The sequence below is a fragment of the Pteropus medius genome, unplaced genomic scaffold (genome assembly GCF_902729225.1).
Source record: "Pteropus medius unplaced genomic scaffold, Ma_sr-lr_union100, whole genome shotgun sequence".
NCBI lineage: Eukaryota > Metazoa > Chordata > Mammalia > Chiroptera > Pteropodidae > Pteropus > Pteropus medius.
Window position 1 is genome coordinate 50,005,791 of NW_024340849.1, and position 16,090 is coordinate 50,021,880.

The following is a 16,090-nucleotide window of genomic DNA, read 5'->3' on the forward strand; positions in this document are numbered from 1 at the left end:
TTTAATATACAGGTAAATAGTACTTAATTTATAACTTTCAGGAGCTAAAAATCATTATTTAGGCTCTTCCATTTTTCTCAAACTAGAAGAAATCTATTTCAGATTTCTTTATATTTCCAAACCAAAAGAATATTGTTGTCAATTTTTTAAAAATACTATTAGTGGACTACTCATTCCGAAAGGTGTAATTTTCCTGATACCAAAATTAACTATCCTTGACAAGATCTCATGTGAACCTTTTATATAGTACCTATTACATCACAAATACAACCACAAATAAATAACTAATCAGGTTAAGTATGCACGCATAGCTTATCAAAAGGACCCAACCCACACCATTTCCCGAACAAGCCACGGGCAAGATGTCCTATAATAGTCCATACAATCACCAGCACTCTCAGCAGGTCCGCGGCCCTGTAGTGGGGCGCAGACCCAGACCGATCCAGACACACTCCGTCTTCCTCCTCACATCCCCTCTCTGTGCCTCTGCCCGCCCCCTACCCCAAGCTCTGACCTACGTGGGACTCCGCTCCGCCAAGACACCAGCACCGCCTTCCCCAGTGGGCCCCAGGCCCAGGTCTCCCGTGGGAGGGGGCGGGGGTCTCTGGGACGCAATGGCCTGGAGCCGGTTGGGAAAGTGAGCCGCAGCGGGGGTCCTCCCGTAGGTGATGGGGGGTCGCGGGGCTAAAGGGCCAGACTTCCAGGAAAAAGGGGGACTTAGGTATCCTCCCGGGTAAGATGGGGGTCGCGGGGAGGAGAAGGGCCAGCGCCAGGCGACTTCCAGGAAAAGGGGGCCTTGGGCAGGGTCTTCCCGTAGGTGATGGGGGGTCGCGGGGCGAAAGGGCAGGGCCGGGGGCCGGCGAGGGAAAGGGGGACTGCGGCGGGGGTCCTCCAGGCGGCGGCCTCACCCGCAGTAGAGGGTGGCTCTCCCGCGTCGCGGGCGGCGGGCGCCAGGGTGACAGCGCCGTCCCTCCAGACGTGGATCTGCCCGGCCGAGCGCACGCGGCGGCGGGGCTGCCGGTGGCCGGCGGCCGCGGCGCGCAAGGAGCAGCAGCACTGGTAGCACACGGCCCACGCCTGCTCCTCGTTGATGGGTTGGTTGTAGAGCCGCAGGATCTCCTCCAGGCTCAGCGCGTCAGGCGGGCCCCCGGCCGCACCCGCGGCCGCCCCAGGGTCCGGCGGCCCCTCGCCGCCCGCCGGGCCGGTCGGCTGAGCCATCCCGCGGGTGGACGCCTCGCTCCACCGCCGCGCCGTGTGCCGGCGCCTCTTCAGCTCCCGGGCATCGCATCGGCGCGCGGCCGCCGCCCCCTCCTCCCCGGAACCGCCCCGCCCAACCCGGCCGCGCGCGCCGCCGCAGGGGACGAGGCAGGGGACGAGGCGGGGGACAAGGCGGGGGACGAGGCGGGGGACTAGGCGAGCGCCTGGGTGGCTGTGGGCGGCTGTGGGCGAGCGAAAGGGGCTAGGACGCCGCAGCGACCCCAGCCAGGTTGCGGCCGCCGCCCGTCAGTGCCGACGCGATGGCGTCCGCCGGTCCCGCCCCGCGCCCGCTGCGCGCTCGGTGCCGGGGCCGCGCCGCCGCTTACCCAGGGTCCGCACGCGCACGGCGTCTAGCGGCTGCCCCGCCGTGGCCTTGACAGCACTCAGCCGTCGCCACCCGTGCAGAGCGGTCAATGGCACTGTCCCCTTAAGGACTGCTTTGCCGAAAGTGTAATTAGGGTCTCGAACCCAGCCTGGAGTAAATTCCTAAAAGGATAAAGGTCTGTAGAATCGCTCCGGCTTCGGGCTACCGGGGCCGCCCCGCCTACCACTGCGGCCTTCCCTGGGACCTTACCCAGGGACCCCCGACCCGCCTCCTCCAGAACTAGATGATTTCTCCTGACCAGCAGACTTGGTACTGCCTTGGGCCTCGCCCCATTCTCATCCCTGTTCCCTGCTCTGCCTTTTTCTTTTTTCTCTTTTCTTTTGAATAACTATCGCCACCAACATACTGTATAATTTTCTTAGATGTCTTGTTTATTTCTGAATACCTCCTCCACTCCCAACTTCAGTGTAAGTCCCATGAGGACAGGAATCTTTATGAGTTTTGCTTAATGACTTTTTCCCAAGGACATACATAGGTTAGAGCCTGGAATATAAGCATGTTGTAAATAATTTGCAGACATCGATTTCAGCATCTTTTCGGATTCGTTTGTAATGTTCCTATAACTCAGTAAGATAATGTCTCCAGTGACCACAGTCATCATAGGCCAGTTAACCCAGACTGTTTATACGATGTGGAAGTGATATCAAAGTGGCAAAATTAAACTGAGGGCAATTAGCCGGAGAATAAAAGAAATACTCCCGGGTCTCCCTGAACTCATTAAGTATGCAATAAAACAGATAATCCTTAGATAAAACAATCACTCATTGGTAAATGAGTTTCCTTGGTAACATTCCACTCTGACGCTAGTCCTGTGTGAGAAATTTACGAAGTTGAAAGCATTAACCAAGTAAGAAATATATAGTAAGAACCAATTAATCTTTTAAAGGCATTTTTATGTACAGTATTAGATATCGCACTCTCAACAATTGCATCTTGCAGCAGAAATTACAACCGTCTATTATTAATGCTTAAGGTACCACAGTACACACGCAGGAGTGGGGAGAAGAAAAACCAAACAATATAAAAGACAGGTAAAAAATTAAAAGGGGTTGGGGGAGAGAAAGCTTCTCCCTAGGCTTCTTATTATAACTTCACTACAAGAGATAGAAAACAACACACCATCACTTAGTTATTGATTTCATAATCCCATTTGTAAAATTGCATTATCCATACGTACACCAAAGCCCTGAGGTCTAATTCCTTATATGACCTAAATAGGATGCATAGATATATAGATATATAAAACCTCTTTATTAAAAATATGGAAAAACATTTTCAAAATTTGCTATTTTAAGTTTAGATCCCGTGTGGTCTTTGAAAACACAGAGGGCTTAAAAATAATTTCAGAAGTGCAGGAAAACAGCGAAATGGTCTCCTTTTATGAACACCACCACCATCTTCTGGCCTCATGGGATATTGCTGCCATGTTGCACTTCAACGGCTACAGCCAAAAATCAATATCATTTTGTCTTTACCTTACCCCACCCCCTTACCACCAAAAGACAAGTTAAACGAATTAATCAACTGAGGAATCCTTGAGCCAGTCACTTGCTATCCCAGGCATAGGGCAGTAAATAAATCTCCAAGCAATGATAACAAGGAAAGAAGTACAGTGAAGAAAGGAAACAAATCCAAACCTTACCTTTAAAAAGTGGGCATTTTTTTTTGTCGAATACAAATTCATAAAAGCCGCCCTATTGTGTATAACCTCATTGTGATTCAGTGCTATGTTTTTCTTTTCAAAATGTTGTTTTTAAAAATTATCGTTTAAGAAAGGAAAAAAATTCTATTGTGAATGTTCTGAAAAGTTCAGAATCATTTTTTTCCTTTCCTATGTAAACTTATTGCATTTGTGAGCTTATATGGAATAAAGTTAAGCAAGATGACAAGTAGAATGTTGTTTGATGTTCCTTCTGTATGCAGAAAAAATAAAAGGTAAATCTTTAGAATACTAGTATCTTCTATTATAAATCTAGTCATTATATAACCTGAACACTTGACACTTTTTTGTACAAAGACAGTATAATTCCAGTAATTTTTATATGATTATCATAACCTTTTGAAATTTTGATAAGTCCCACCATCTATTACAAGACTCTTAGAAAGTGACTTCTGACAACTCAAAGGCTATCAGAGGTAGACAGAGTCTCAAGGGGGTTAGGGAATACTGTGGAATAATTTGGCGCCTTCCCATTTTCTCATTTTTAATTCAAAGATTCAATACCTTTATGTACAGTATATTTTGTCCCAATTTCTGTCATTGATTTTATGTTTTTATTCTGTGGTTTCATCACGTTTAAAAAATTGTTCTATATAGTTAAAACATCTGAAGAATTTAAATCAACATTTAAAGTCTTTTTCAAGGCACCATAAATCTGTGAAAAAGGGTGACATGTGTTACTCTGAATATAATTTTAGTTTTCATTGATTTTGTTGTACTTATTAAAAAAATGGAATCCTTGAGATTTTTTCTTATTGTATATTTACTTATCATTTTTGCAGAATAAATGTACTTCATGCTTCATACTCTGGACGTGTTGGGTGAGCTGCTCTGAGTCTTTCGGGGAGCATGGCCTTCAGGGAGCACAATCTGCCTATGCAGCCCAAGCTTATCCCAGACACTCTCAGACAACTGCTCCTAAGAGGCACATTCACCTAGAAAAGTGCACCAAAAAGGAAAAAAATGGAACAGCATATTTTTTTCAATGTTAACCTAAATGTTCATTGCCTCAAATTATAATACTTTATAATTTTATAGTGATATTTTATGCTTTCAAAGTGCTTTCTTCAGTTATACAACTTGAAGGTCAGATATTATTACCCCCCATCTTACGGATGACAAAACATAGGACTAGTAAATGAAAGCGATGGAACTAGAATCCAGGCCTCCTGACTAGTTCAGCTCTTTCTACTTACGTTACAATGTCTCTCTAAATTTGCACAGAGCAAGAAAAAAATCCTCACACTTCAACTCTCATTCCACCAGAGTATATAAAAAGCAGATGCTTTAAAATTTATACATACCCATATGATTGATTAAGCTTTTGATGTTTTAAATACTTTAAATGAATGATATGATGCTCCAGTTCCCTCAGTTGGTCCTTGTGAATTCATTGGCATTTGTTTCACCATAGTGGTTCTCTCCCCATAGCAATTACCTTCAAAGTGATCTATATGACTCCATCCCCATTAAAGCATTGTAAATTATCACTCCTTAAAGGGGGCTAATTCCACCAACAGTCTTAAGTGCAATTTTAAACTCATCTCTTGTAGTTTTAGTAATCAGATTGAATATTAACCAAAAAGCTTTAAAATTAGTCATGAAAACTAGCATACAGCCTTCCTTATATGAATAACTAGCATAGGCCAGATAAGAACACAACAAAATTGGTTTCCTCTGGCCTATAAACTCATGAAGAATTGACTTTTACTTTCCTATGACAAAGATATACATTTATTGGAAAACATTCAGAAAATATCCATTAATGTCCTTTTACTAAGTTATATCCTAAACCAGTGTTTTCCACATTTTTATTCTGTAACTCGTAATATGTTAATTCCTATCCTACCTTGATGAGATCAAGTTACATATCCATTGCTAAAATTTCAGGAAAAGTAGAGGAACAAGTTAAAATATTTAAACAGTATGTTCATGAGGGACTCTGGAAAATACTAGGCCAAATGGCAGCCATGTTTCATGTTCTTAGGGCGATTCTCTTTCGAAACAATTATTTTTAAACAAATAAGGAGAGGTAGTATTCTGATTCTGAAAGCACATAGAAGTATTGGCTTCAATTAGTTAAGAAGATTCAATTTGGAAAAGACCTCATAGACCTAAATTTTAGGCCAAGCCACTATTTGACATTTATGAAAATTTGAGTCTGCAGAAGTTAAGTGACTTACCCTAAATTACTGCTAGTTGCCAAAAGTAATTCAAATATACTTCCTACATCCTAAGTTTCCAGATCTTCTTTTTAAGCCATATTACCTAGTTCTTATCAGATTTCAAAAGTTAGAATAAGTAGTAGCCTACTTCTTAATTCCAGTTGGAAATAGAAAACAACAGGAGACATAGAAATATCTTTATTTGATAGCAAAATTTTGATGTTTGACAATAATTGCTTGAAAAATGTAGAATTCTCAATAAAACTTTTAAGAAACAAGTTTGGGTTGTAAATTAAATTAAAGAGAAACAAGTTTGGGTTGTAAACGTAAATTAAAGAGAAATAATCCATTTTCAGACTGAAGTCATACTTTGTTGATGAGACAAAGTTAAAATATTTTTTCAAACTTTCATTATTTAATTTTTGCTGAACTTTATACCAAAAAGATGGCCTTTTCTTATTGCTCAAAAAAGGCTGTCTTTTTCCCCTAACATACAGGCCAAAGTCTGGAGCTGCTCTTGGCTCTAGTATTCTCCTGTAACTCTGTGAAAGGCTCATTTCTCTTCCAAGGTCAACATGTTACCAACACTAAATATGACTTACCTTTTAATTCAATTAAATAAGCAATGAATAGCACCTTCTAGCTGTTTTTTAAGCCTTGCTTTGGTAATTTTGGTGAAAGGGTGTAGGTAGGGCTCTACTCCTTATACTTTAATTGTGTTTTTCCCTCAGGTTTTTCTCTGAACTGTTCTGTTAACCTGAATTACTATGTCCTTTTGATCCTTTCTCAATAGTCATTAATGGAGCACAATGTCTTTCTTTCTCCCATTTGCTATGCATGTTCACTCCTCTCAGGAACTGGAAATGTAACCCCTGCTCCTATTTTCTGCTTAGTGACCGTAATTTTTTTTAAGAAACATTGGAAAAAAATCATTGACACTGAAATTCATAAAGACTTAACTCCCAGATCTCAACCTAAAACCATAAGACAATATTTTAAACAAACTTCCTAACACTATTCTTTTAATGGTATTAAAATTATTCCCTTGCAAGATTTGATAAGTAATGGTCATTCTTCAATTGTGATATTGTCATAATGCCACTGACATTTACTGTTTTAACTAAATTATACAATGTTCATTTTTTTTCTTTTTAGAAGAAGCAATTTTTAATTTATTTGGTAGGATTATAACTATTGGGCCAAATTTCCTCAGGTAAAGCTCTGAAGTAACCACCTATATAATGTAGACTAACTATTCACAACCTTTATTCTGATTTAACACATAAGGTAGAGGACATTCAGCTATACAACATTAATAATCAAAATTCTTTCAAAGCACCTAAAATATATATGAAATAAGTGAGAAGAGTTTATAAATAGACATCTATGAAAAGATCACAAGAGATTATCTAATACAGATCCATAACTCTAGGCAAGTCAACTCCCATAATCCCAATTTTATAGAGGCAAATTAGGCCCAGAAGGATCAGCTTACTGCAGCCTTAGAGTTATCAAGTCAGATATCAGAATTACAACAGCATCCTGCCATTAAATTTTACCTATACGGTTCACAACACAAAAACTAGCATTGTTCAGTGCTTAAGTAGAGTAATAAATGATTAAAGTTTCTACTATATTTTAGATGAAAAATATAACATATAAAGACATATCTCAAAAAAGATTTCAATTAATTCTGAAAATGTCATTGAAAAAGATCCTAATATTGCCAGAGAAAATTACAAAGAAGTAACTTTTGAATTAATTTCTTCTACTACATTTAAAACTCCTACTTGTAATATACAAGATATTGAGCTGATTCTTACAATTAGGTGTATTAAAAACTGAAGATTCCAATTTAACATCTTTGAACTAGTGTCCAAAGACACTAGTTTTAATAATATAGTATTGCCAAAAAAAAAAAATCAAGTTTTATTTGAAACATTATTTATAACCTTAGTTTAAAATTTTTTAAATTCCATACATCACTGGAATTAAGCTAGTATAAATCTAAAGCTGATTCTGATAAAATGTATATGGGGAAACCTAGAGCGACCACTAAAAAAAAAACAAAAAAAAAACCACTAAAAAATATAGTGACAAAATCATTAAAGAAACTAAAATGCTACATTAGAAAATATTCAGTTAATGCAAACAAAAGCAGTAAAGTAAAAATAAAAGAACAAAAAAGGCATAAAACACAAAGAAAATAAAGTGAAATGGAAGACATAAATCTAACTATATCAATAATATCATTAAATGTCATTGGATTAAATGATTCAGTCAAAAGGCAGACACTGTCAGACTGGGGGAAAAAAAATCAAGATTTGATTGTAAGCCATCAATGGGAGGTACACTTTATATTGAAAGATACAGATCAATTGAAAGTTAAAAGATGGAGGAAGATATAATTATGCAAACAGCAACCACAAGAAAGCTATACTAATATCAGATTAAATGAACTTTAAAACAAAAATATTATTAGAGATAAAGAGGAATATTTTATAATAAAAATATATGCATATAACAATTATAAACATATAATTGAGCACCAAAATACATTAAGCAAAAATTGACAGACTTCATACCCTGCTTTCATTAATGATCGAACAACTAGGCTAGAACCACTAATAGATCAACAAGAAAATAGTTGAACAATACTATAAATCAACTAAATTTAACAGACATCTATAGAACACTCCACTCAACAACAGAATATACATTTTTCTCAAGTGCACAAGTAAACATTCTCCAGGATAATCTACGTTAGACCATAAAACAAACTTCAATACATTTTAAAGAATAAAAGTAATACAAAGTATGTTCCTTGACCACAATAGGATGAAATTAGCAACCAATAGCAAGGGGAAAAATTGGGTAACTCACAAATATATGGAAATTATCACTCTCCTAAATAGCCAATGAGTCAAAGAAGAATTCAAAAGGGAAATCAGAAAATACTTTGAGATGGATTAAAATTAAGAACAACATACCAAAACTTTGCACCTAAAACAGTGCTTAGAGAGAAATTTACATTAAGAAAGAAACAAAACCTCAAATCAATAATCTAAAAGTCTACCTTAAAATACTAGAAAAATAAGAGCAATTAAACCTAAAGCAAGAAGAAAGATAGAAATAATAAATATCAGGGTGAAAATTAATGAAATGAGAATAGAAAAATAACAAAGAAATATCGATGAAACCAAAACCTGGTTCTTTGAAAAGATCAACAAAATTGACGAACTCTTAGCTAGACTGACTAAAAAAGAAAATGAGAAAAGATTCCAATTACTAGAATCAGTAATAAAGAGCACATTACCACTGGCCTCATAGAAATAAAAAGGATTATAAAGGAAAAATTGAACAACTGCACATCAAAATTAGATAACTTAGATAAAATAAACAAATTCTTAGACACAAACTACCAAAACTTCCTCAAGACGAAATAAACAATCTGGACAGACAAGTGAAGAGATTGAATTAGTAATCAAAAAACTACCCACAATGTAAAGGCCAGGTCCAGATGGCTTCTAAAGTCTACCAATTAAAGTAAGAATTGATACCAACTTTTCACAAACTCTTCCAAAAAAATAGAAGTGGGGGGAACACTTCTCAACTCACTTGATGAGAACAGTATTACCCTGATACCAAATCAGACGAAGATATCAAAAGAAAAGTAAACTACAAACCAATCTCTTTTATGAACATGGATGCAAAAATCCTCAACAAAATACTAGCAAACTGAATATGGCAACATATAAAAAGAATTATATACCGTGACCAAATATAATTTATCCCAGAAATTCAAGATTGGTTTAACATTTAAAAATCAATTAATGAAATACATTATATCAATAGAATGAGAAACAAAAATCACATAATAATCTCTATAGATACAGAAGGAGCATCTGGCAAAATCCAACACCTTTTCATGATAAAAACAAACAAACAAAAAAACCTAGAAGCTCAAGAGAACTTCCTCAATGCGATAAAGGGCATCTATGAAAAAACTAGTTAACATCATACTTAATGGTGAAAGAATGAATGTTTTTCCCCCTAAGATAATGAACAAGACAAGGATATCTGCTCTCACTATTTCTATTTAATACTGTGCTGGAGGTTCTAGCCCGAGCAATTAGGCAAATATGTGAATAAATGAATAAAAGACATCTAGATTGGAAAAGAAATAAAATTATCTCTATTTGCAGATGACATGATTACGTACAAAGTAAATCCTCGAGAATCCACTAAAAAACTATTCGAACTAATAAATGAGTTCAGCAAAGTTGCAGGATACAAGATTAATATACAAAACTCAATTGTATTTCTATACACTTGAACAGTCTGAAAATGAAATTAAGAAAACAATTCCATTTACAATAGCATCAAAAAGAATAAAAGTTACAAATAAATTTAACAAAAGTGAAAAACTTATACTCTGAAAACTACAAAACATTGCTGCAGAAAATTAAAGATTTAAAATAAACAGGAAAACAATCCATGTTCGTAAATCAAAGGCCTAACATTAAGATGGCAATACTCCCTGAAGTGATCCACAAATTCAAGGCAATCTCTATTGGAATCTCAGCTGACTTTTTGTAGAAATTGATTAGCTGATTCTAAAATTCAAATGGAATTGCAAAGGATCAGAATAGCCAAAACAAACCTGAAAAGACAAAGTTGGAGAACTCTTACACTTCCCAATTTCAAACATTACTACAATATAATGATAAAATGTGTGGTACTTGCACAATAGAATGGATTGGCACAGTAGGAACAGAATTAAGAGTCCAGAAATAAACCCATATATCTATGATTTTTGACAAGGGTGTCAAGGTCATTCAATGGGGATAGAATAGTTTTTTCAACAAATGGTGCAGAGACAGCTGGATGCTCATATGCAAAATAAAGTTGGACCCTTACCTCACAACATATACAAAAATTAACTGAAAGTGGATATAAGACCTAAGTACAGGAGCTAAAACTATAAACTCTTAGAAGAAAACATAAGATAAATCTTTATGACCTTGGATTAGGCAATGGAGTCTTAGATATGGCAAGAAAATCAAGAACAAGAGAAAAAATAGATATATTGGGCTTTATCGAAATTAAAAACTTTAATACTTCAAAGGATATAATCAAGAAAGTGAAGACAACCTACAGAATGGAAGAAAATATTTACCAATTATATATCTGACAAGGGATTTGTATATAGAATACATAAAGAACTCCTATAACTTAATAACGAAAATCAAATAACCCAATTAAAACATGGGCAAAGGATCCAAATAGATATTTCTCCAAGGGAGATACACAAATGGACAACGAGCACGTGAAAAGATGCTCGACAAAATTAATCACCAGGGAAATGCAAATGAAAACCACAATGAAATACCACTTTAGAATGGCTAGTCTAAAAGTCAGCTAAAAACAGGTGTTGGCAAAAGTGTGAAGAAGTGAGAACCCTCATACACTGCTGGTGAGATAGAAAAATGCTGCAGCTGCTTTGGAATACTACTTGGCAGTTCACCAAAATGTTAAACAGTTACCATATGACCCAGTAATTCCTCTCCCATGTATATACTCAAGGGAAATGAAAACATGTGCCTAGACAAAACCTTGTACAACTAATGTTTATAGCAGCATTATTCATAATAGCCAAAAGATGGAAACAACTCAAATGTCTATTGACAAATGGATAAACAAATATGGTTTATCTGTGCAATGCATATTATTTGCCCATAAAAAGGAATGAAGTAATGATACATGCTTCTACATGGATGAACCTTAAAGACATTACGCTAAGTGAAAGAAGTCATACACAAAAGACCATATGATTCCATTCATATAAAAGTCCAGAATAGGGAAATTTATATAGAAGGTTAATTAGTGGTTGCTTAGGGCCGAGGAGCAGGGAGAAGTATGGAATGGGTAGATAGGAGAATGATAGCTAAAGCGTAATGGAATGCTTTAAAATTGGTGATGGTTGCACATCTCCAAATACTGTACAAACCACTGAACTGTATACTTTAAATTGGTTAATTATATGGCATTCAAATTTTATCTCGATAAAGTTGTTAAAAATTAAAAATTGGTGATAAAATCTGTCTGCTTATGTTCAAATCAAATAAATTTTTGTAATTTCTAACAATCACCTCCTAGTTTTGTACTACTATTGCTCCCATACCCTCCCCATACATTTTGGCGAAAAAAAGATTTTGTGAAAGTTAAATAACTGGACAATTACAACTAATTTGTAAATAAATGGATTTCAGAATTCTCAGAATATAGAGTGAATGTGACTAAAATATTATCTAGATGCACATTAGTGGTCACTATCCCAGTACCTTAGTCATTCACTGAATCTTTCTTACGTGTCCAAACAGAATTCTACATGTTTTTATATTAGTGGCCCACCAAACCACAAGGACCCTCAGACAGCTCACTGCCACTCTTAAAGTTTCAGCTTCCTTAGGTCATCCTCCCTAAAAAATAATTCTGGCCTCATCTGTCAGTGAGTTGATATCTTATATATTATTGTAACTTTTTCTAGGTTATGTGATGGGTTCCATAAGAGACGGATGCCTTCTGTATTCCTACTTCTTGTATAGAACCACTAAAATGAGAAATGGAAAATTGGAATGGTGGCTTGAGGAGAGCAGCACTTTTTTTTTAATGGAGGAAACAGTAGCTATGGCATCATGAAAATTTTTCCATACTATATGTTGGATGGTTACTTGGTCATACCCAATAATGCCATCTATATAGAAAGAAAAATTCACATTTATGCACACAGAGATACAGCAAAAAAGTAAACTCGAAGTCAAAATTTAGTTCTAGAACTGATCTGCTACTACAGATATGTATCCTTGGACTAGTGACTTAACTTCTCTGATCTCCATTTCATTAATCTATAAATTAAGTGGACTAGAAGACTTAAGATGCCTTTCAAATCCAAAATCCTGTAATTCCAGGCCATGAAATATTAAATCAGATGTAAAAACAACATAAATACAGTTAAAACTCTAGTTTTGATCAAATTTTTAAAAACTAACTACCTTCAAAAACACTAGGAAACATCTCTTTTGGAATATTAGTACAAGTTTAAATTCAGTAGAATCAGATAAAGAAATCTTTCATTTCATAGGAATATATGTGAACTACCTACCAGCTCATAACCTAACTTCCTTTCCTTCTAATATCCATGACTATTTCAACAGAGGTGTCAAGCTCTAATTCACAAAACAATTACAAGTCAAAAGTAATTACAGTGACTATGCCAACCAAATCTCAAAATATTAAACATTTAATACTTACATTTAAATGCATTGATTATAACAACTTGTGTTTTAAATATAGAATATGCTATAAACTGTATGTTAGGGTTCAAAATTGAATGACTTCCAGTTTACATATTTGACTATTTTGTTTTTAAGATTGTATATAGGCTTTGGTTAATCTCAGTTTCTCAAATACCAACAGCTGGAAAGCAATGCTATTTTCAGTGGTATAAAAATTAAGTGCATGTTAAAGACAGATCATCTAATTCCTGTACTTATCTACTTAAGTAGAAAGTATGAAACTATGAGTCAAAGAAAAAAATTATGAAATCGCAGGAGAAAAAAAAATGGCATAGATGATAGAGGCTCTGTTCATTCCTCTGGAGACCAAATCAAAGTTGTGATGGAAACAAGGAGCAGCAGCAAGGAAAAATCGCCTGGAATCTAGATGAATAAGCCATACAACCAGGGAGAAAGCCAAGAAAGACCCCTGCAACAGGAGAAGGCAAGACGGGGCGAGGACACAGGACTGCCCAGGCTCGAAGAGCTGAGTGAAATGGAGGCTTCGGCAGTGGCAGATGCCTCTTAAAGGGGCCGCGTCCAAGAGCGGACTTTTGCGTTGATCAACCTGCTCGCTCTGAGCACCGGTGCCAATTCAGCTGCACACAGGAGGCACCAGGGACTTACAGGGAGACATTGTTGGAGTGAGGGCTGGGGAAAGATTCGCTTTGTACAGAAGTGCTGGTGGTATTCATTGTTCCCTGTTGAGCCCTCCCCGCTCCCAGTGCTCGGACACATGCCACCATAGCTGTGGCGTCATTGAGCTGGATAACAGAAGTCGCTCGCTCAGAGGATTCCCTGAAACTCCTTTCCCCAACTCATGGCCCCACCCAAGCCACATCCAGGTGTGTCCTCAGTGATTCAGGTGTTCCATGCTGAGCAGCACCTCACACTGGAGGCAGCTGGCCTTGGTTTCTGGTGTGGCCTTATGAAGCAACTATAAGCACAGCATATGTGGATTGCATGCTGAATCTTAACAGGTGGCCCTGGAGGGGCAGAAGCTTGGGCTAAATTTGGCCTGCAGCTGAACCCCTCTCAGGACTGTGCCACTGGACACCTACTTCACAAATCCACACTAATAAGACTGGGAGACTTAGAAGCGTTGCTTAGTACATAGAAAGACACGGAAAGGCAGCCAAAATGGGAAGACAAAGAAACAGAAACCATATGAGAAAACAGAACATAGATCCAGATATAATGGAGTCAAGTAACCTAACAGATGTAGAGTTCAAAACGCTGGTTATAAAGATGCTCGATGAACTTTTGGGAAGTGTAGATAAATTCAGTGAGAACTTCAATAAAGAAATAAGAAACAAAAATAGAAATGGAAATTATAAAAGGGAACCGGTCTGAAATAAAGAACACATGATCTGAGATGAGAAGTATATTAAATAGAATAAACAAAGGAATAAACAAAGTGAATAAAGCAGAGCATCAAAAGATTTATCTAGAGGATAGGAAAGCCAAGGACATTCAATCAGAATGGCAAGAAAAAGATGCCAAGACTATAAAAAAATTTAAGGAGCATATGGGACATTATTAAAGGTCAAAATATCTGTCTGATTGGTGTACCTGAAGGAAAACAAAATGTTGAACAGCTATTTGAAGAAATAATGATGGAAAACTTCTTTAACCTGGTAAAGGAAATAGACATACAACCTCAGGAAGCTCAGAGAACCCAAAAACCAGGGATCCAAAGAGGTCCATACCAAGACACACCATAATCAAAATGCCAAAAGTTAAATATAAAGAAAAAGATCTTAAAAGCAGCAGGAGAAAAGCATAGTTACCTACAAGGGAACACCCTTAAGACTGGCAGCTCATTTCTCAAAAGAAACTATGCAGGACAGAAGGGCTTGGCACAAAATATTTGACATGATGAAGACCCATGATCTATAACCAAAAAGATTTTATCCAGCAAAGCTATCGTTTAGAGTCAAAGGACAGATAATGAACTTCCCAGACAAAAATAAACTAAAGAAATTTATCACCACCAAGCCAGTATTACAGGAAATGTTGGAGGGACTTCTTTAAGAAGAAAAAATATGTATCAAAAACAGGAATAAAGAATGGTAACAACTACATTCCTATCAATAAGTACCTCAAATGGAAAAGAATTAAGTGCTCCAACTAAAAGATAGAGTGAATGAATGGATAAGAAAACAAGACCCCCAAATGCTGCCTACAAAGGACTCACTTCGGATTAAAAGACACACACAGACTAAAAGAAAGGAGATGGAGAGGTTATTTTGATGGACCTAGAAGGTATTTAAGTCAGAGAAAGATAAACACTATATGATTTCACTTATATGTGGAATCTAAGGAATAAAAAAGAACAAACTAATCAAAAACAAACTCATAAATATAGTGGACAATTTGGTTACAGACAACGGGGGGATTGGGGAGCTGGGTGAATGGGTGAAGGGTTAAAGAAATACAAATTAGTAGCTGATGGATGGTCATGGGGTTGGGGAGCACAGCGTAGAGAACACAGTTAGCATTAATACGATGGCTAGGTCAGGAGAGGGAGAGAGCAATTGGGACGGTCATTTTATGAACTATATAGATGTTTAACCAATGTACTTGAAACTAATTAAAATAAATTAAAAAATAAAAATAAAATTATGAAATTGCAAATTGTAGTCTATTTTCTTGTTTAATAAAATGTGAAATCAGAGTGTAAATGAGTTAGTTTAAGCAATTGATGTTCATAACTAATGCCTTCTGATGATCAGATATTTGGCACAGAATACTACTTCTTTTTCAAGTATAATACCTACTCTTCATTTGGGCCAAATCTTGTCTTTGTTAAGAAGTAGAAAAATGGGTTTCAAAGTACTTTCTAGAATAGTAAGGTTATAGATGTGTTTTTACAAATCATTATCTAAAAACATACACCTCGATATTAGAAAAAATTGGAGTGTTCAGTTAGAACTGAATTTAATAAGTTTTATTCAACAGGTTCAAATTTGAGTAATGGTTTCTAGGTTTCTTCCGCTAAATAAACCCATATTTTAGGTATAGAGGACTATATTAGTGTACATATTGTTAAGAAGAACACATTAGAGACATTATATAAAAAACACTTTATGTTTTTAATAGAAAAACAACTTTGATGACAGAGCTATATACACAAGAAAAATTTAATTTTTAAAAAGAAAAATTATAAGAGTAGCAGAATTCTAGTGATAAATGCACTGAAATAATCTTTTGAAATAAACCATCT

General features: G+C 36.8%; 1 protein-coding gene across 3 annotated transcripts in view; it reads right to left on the reverse strand.

Annotated features, from left to right (window-relative positions):
• The window catches only part of SPIRE1 (spire type actin nucleation factor 1), a 195,359-nt gene extending 194,067 nt beyond the window's left edge, over window positions 1-1,292 (reverse strand). The window contains exon 1 of one of the 3 annotated variants that reach the window (XR_005649344.1): window positions 909-1,292. Coding sequence is in view for 2 of the 3 variants with exons in the window: in XM_039846272.1 (XP_039702206.1) it covers window positions 909-1,218 (310 nt within the window). In the remaining variant the exon portion in view is untranslated. The remainder of the gene's footprint in view (window positions 1-908) is intronic. The other 2 variants (XM_039846272.1, XM_039846281.1) reach the window with 2 other exon arrangements.
• Between the last annotated feature and the right edge of the window lie 14,798 nt (window positions 1,293-16,090).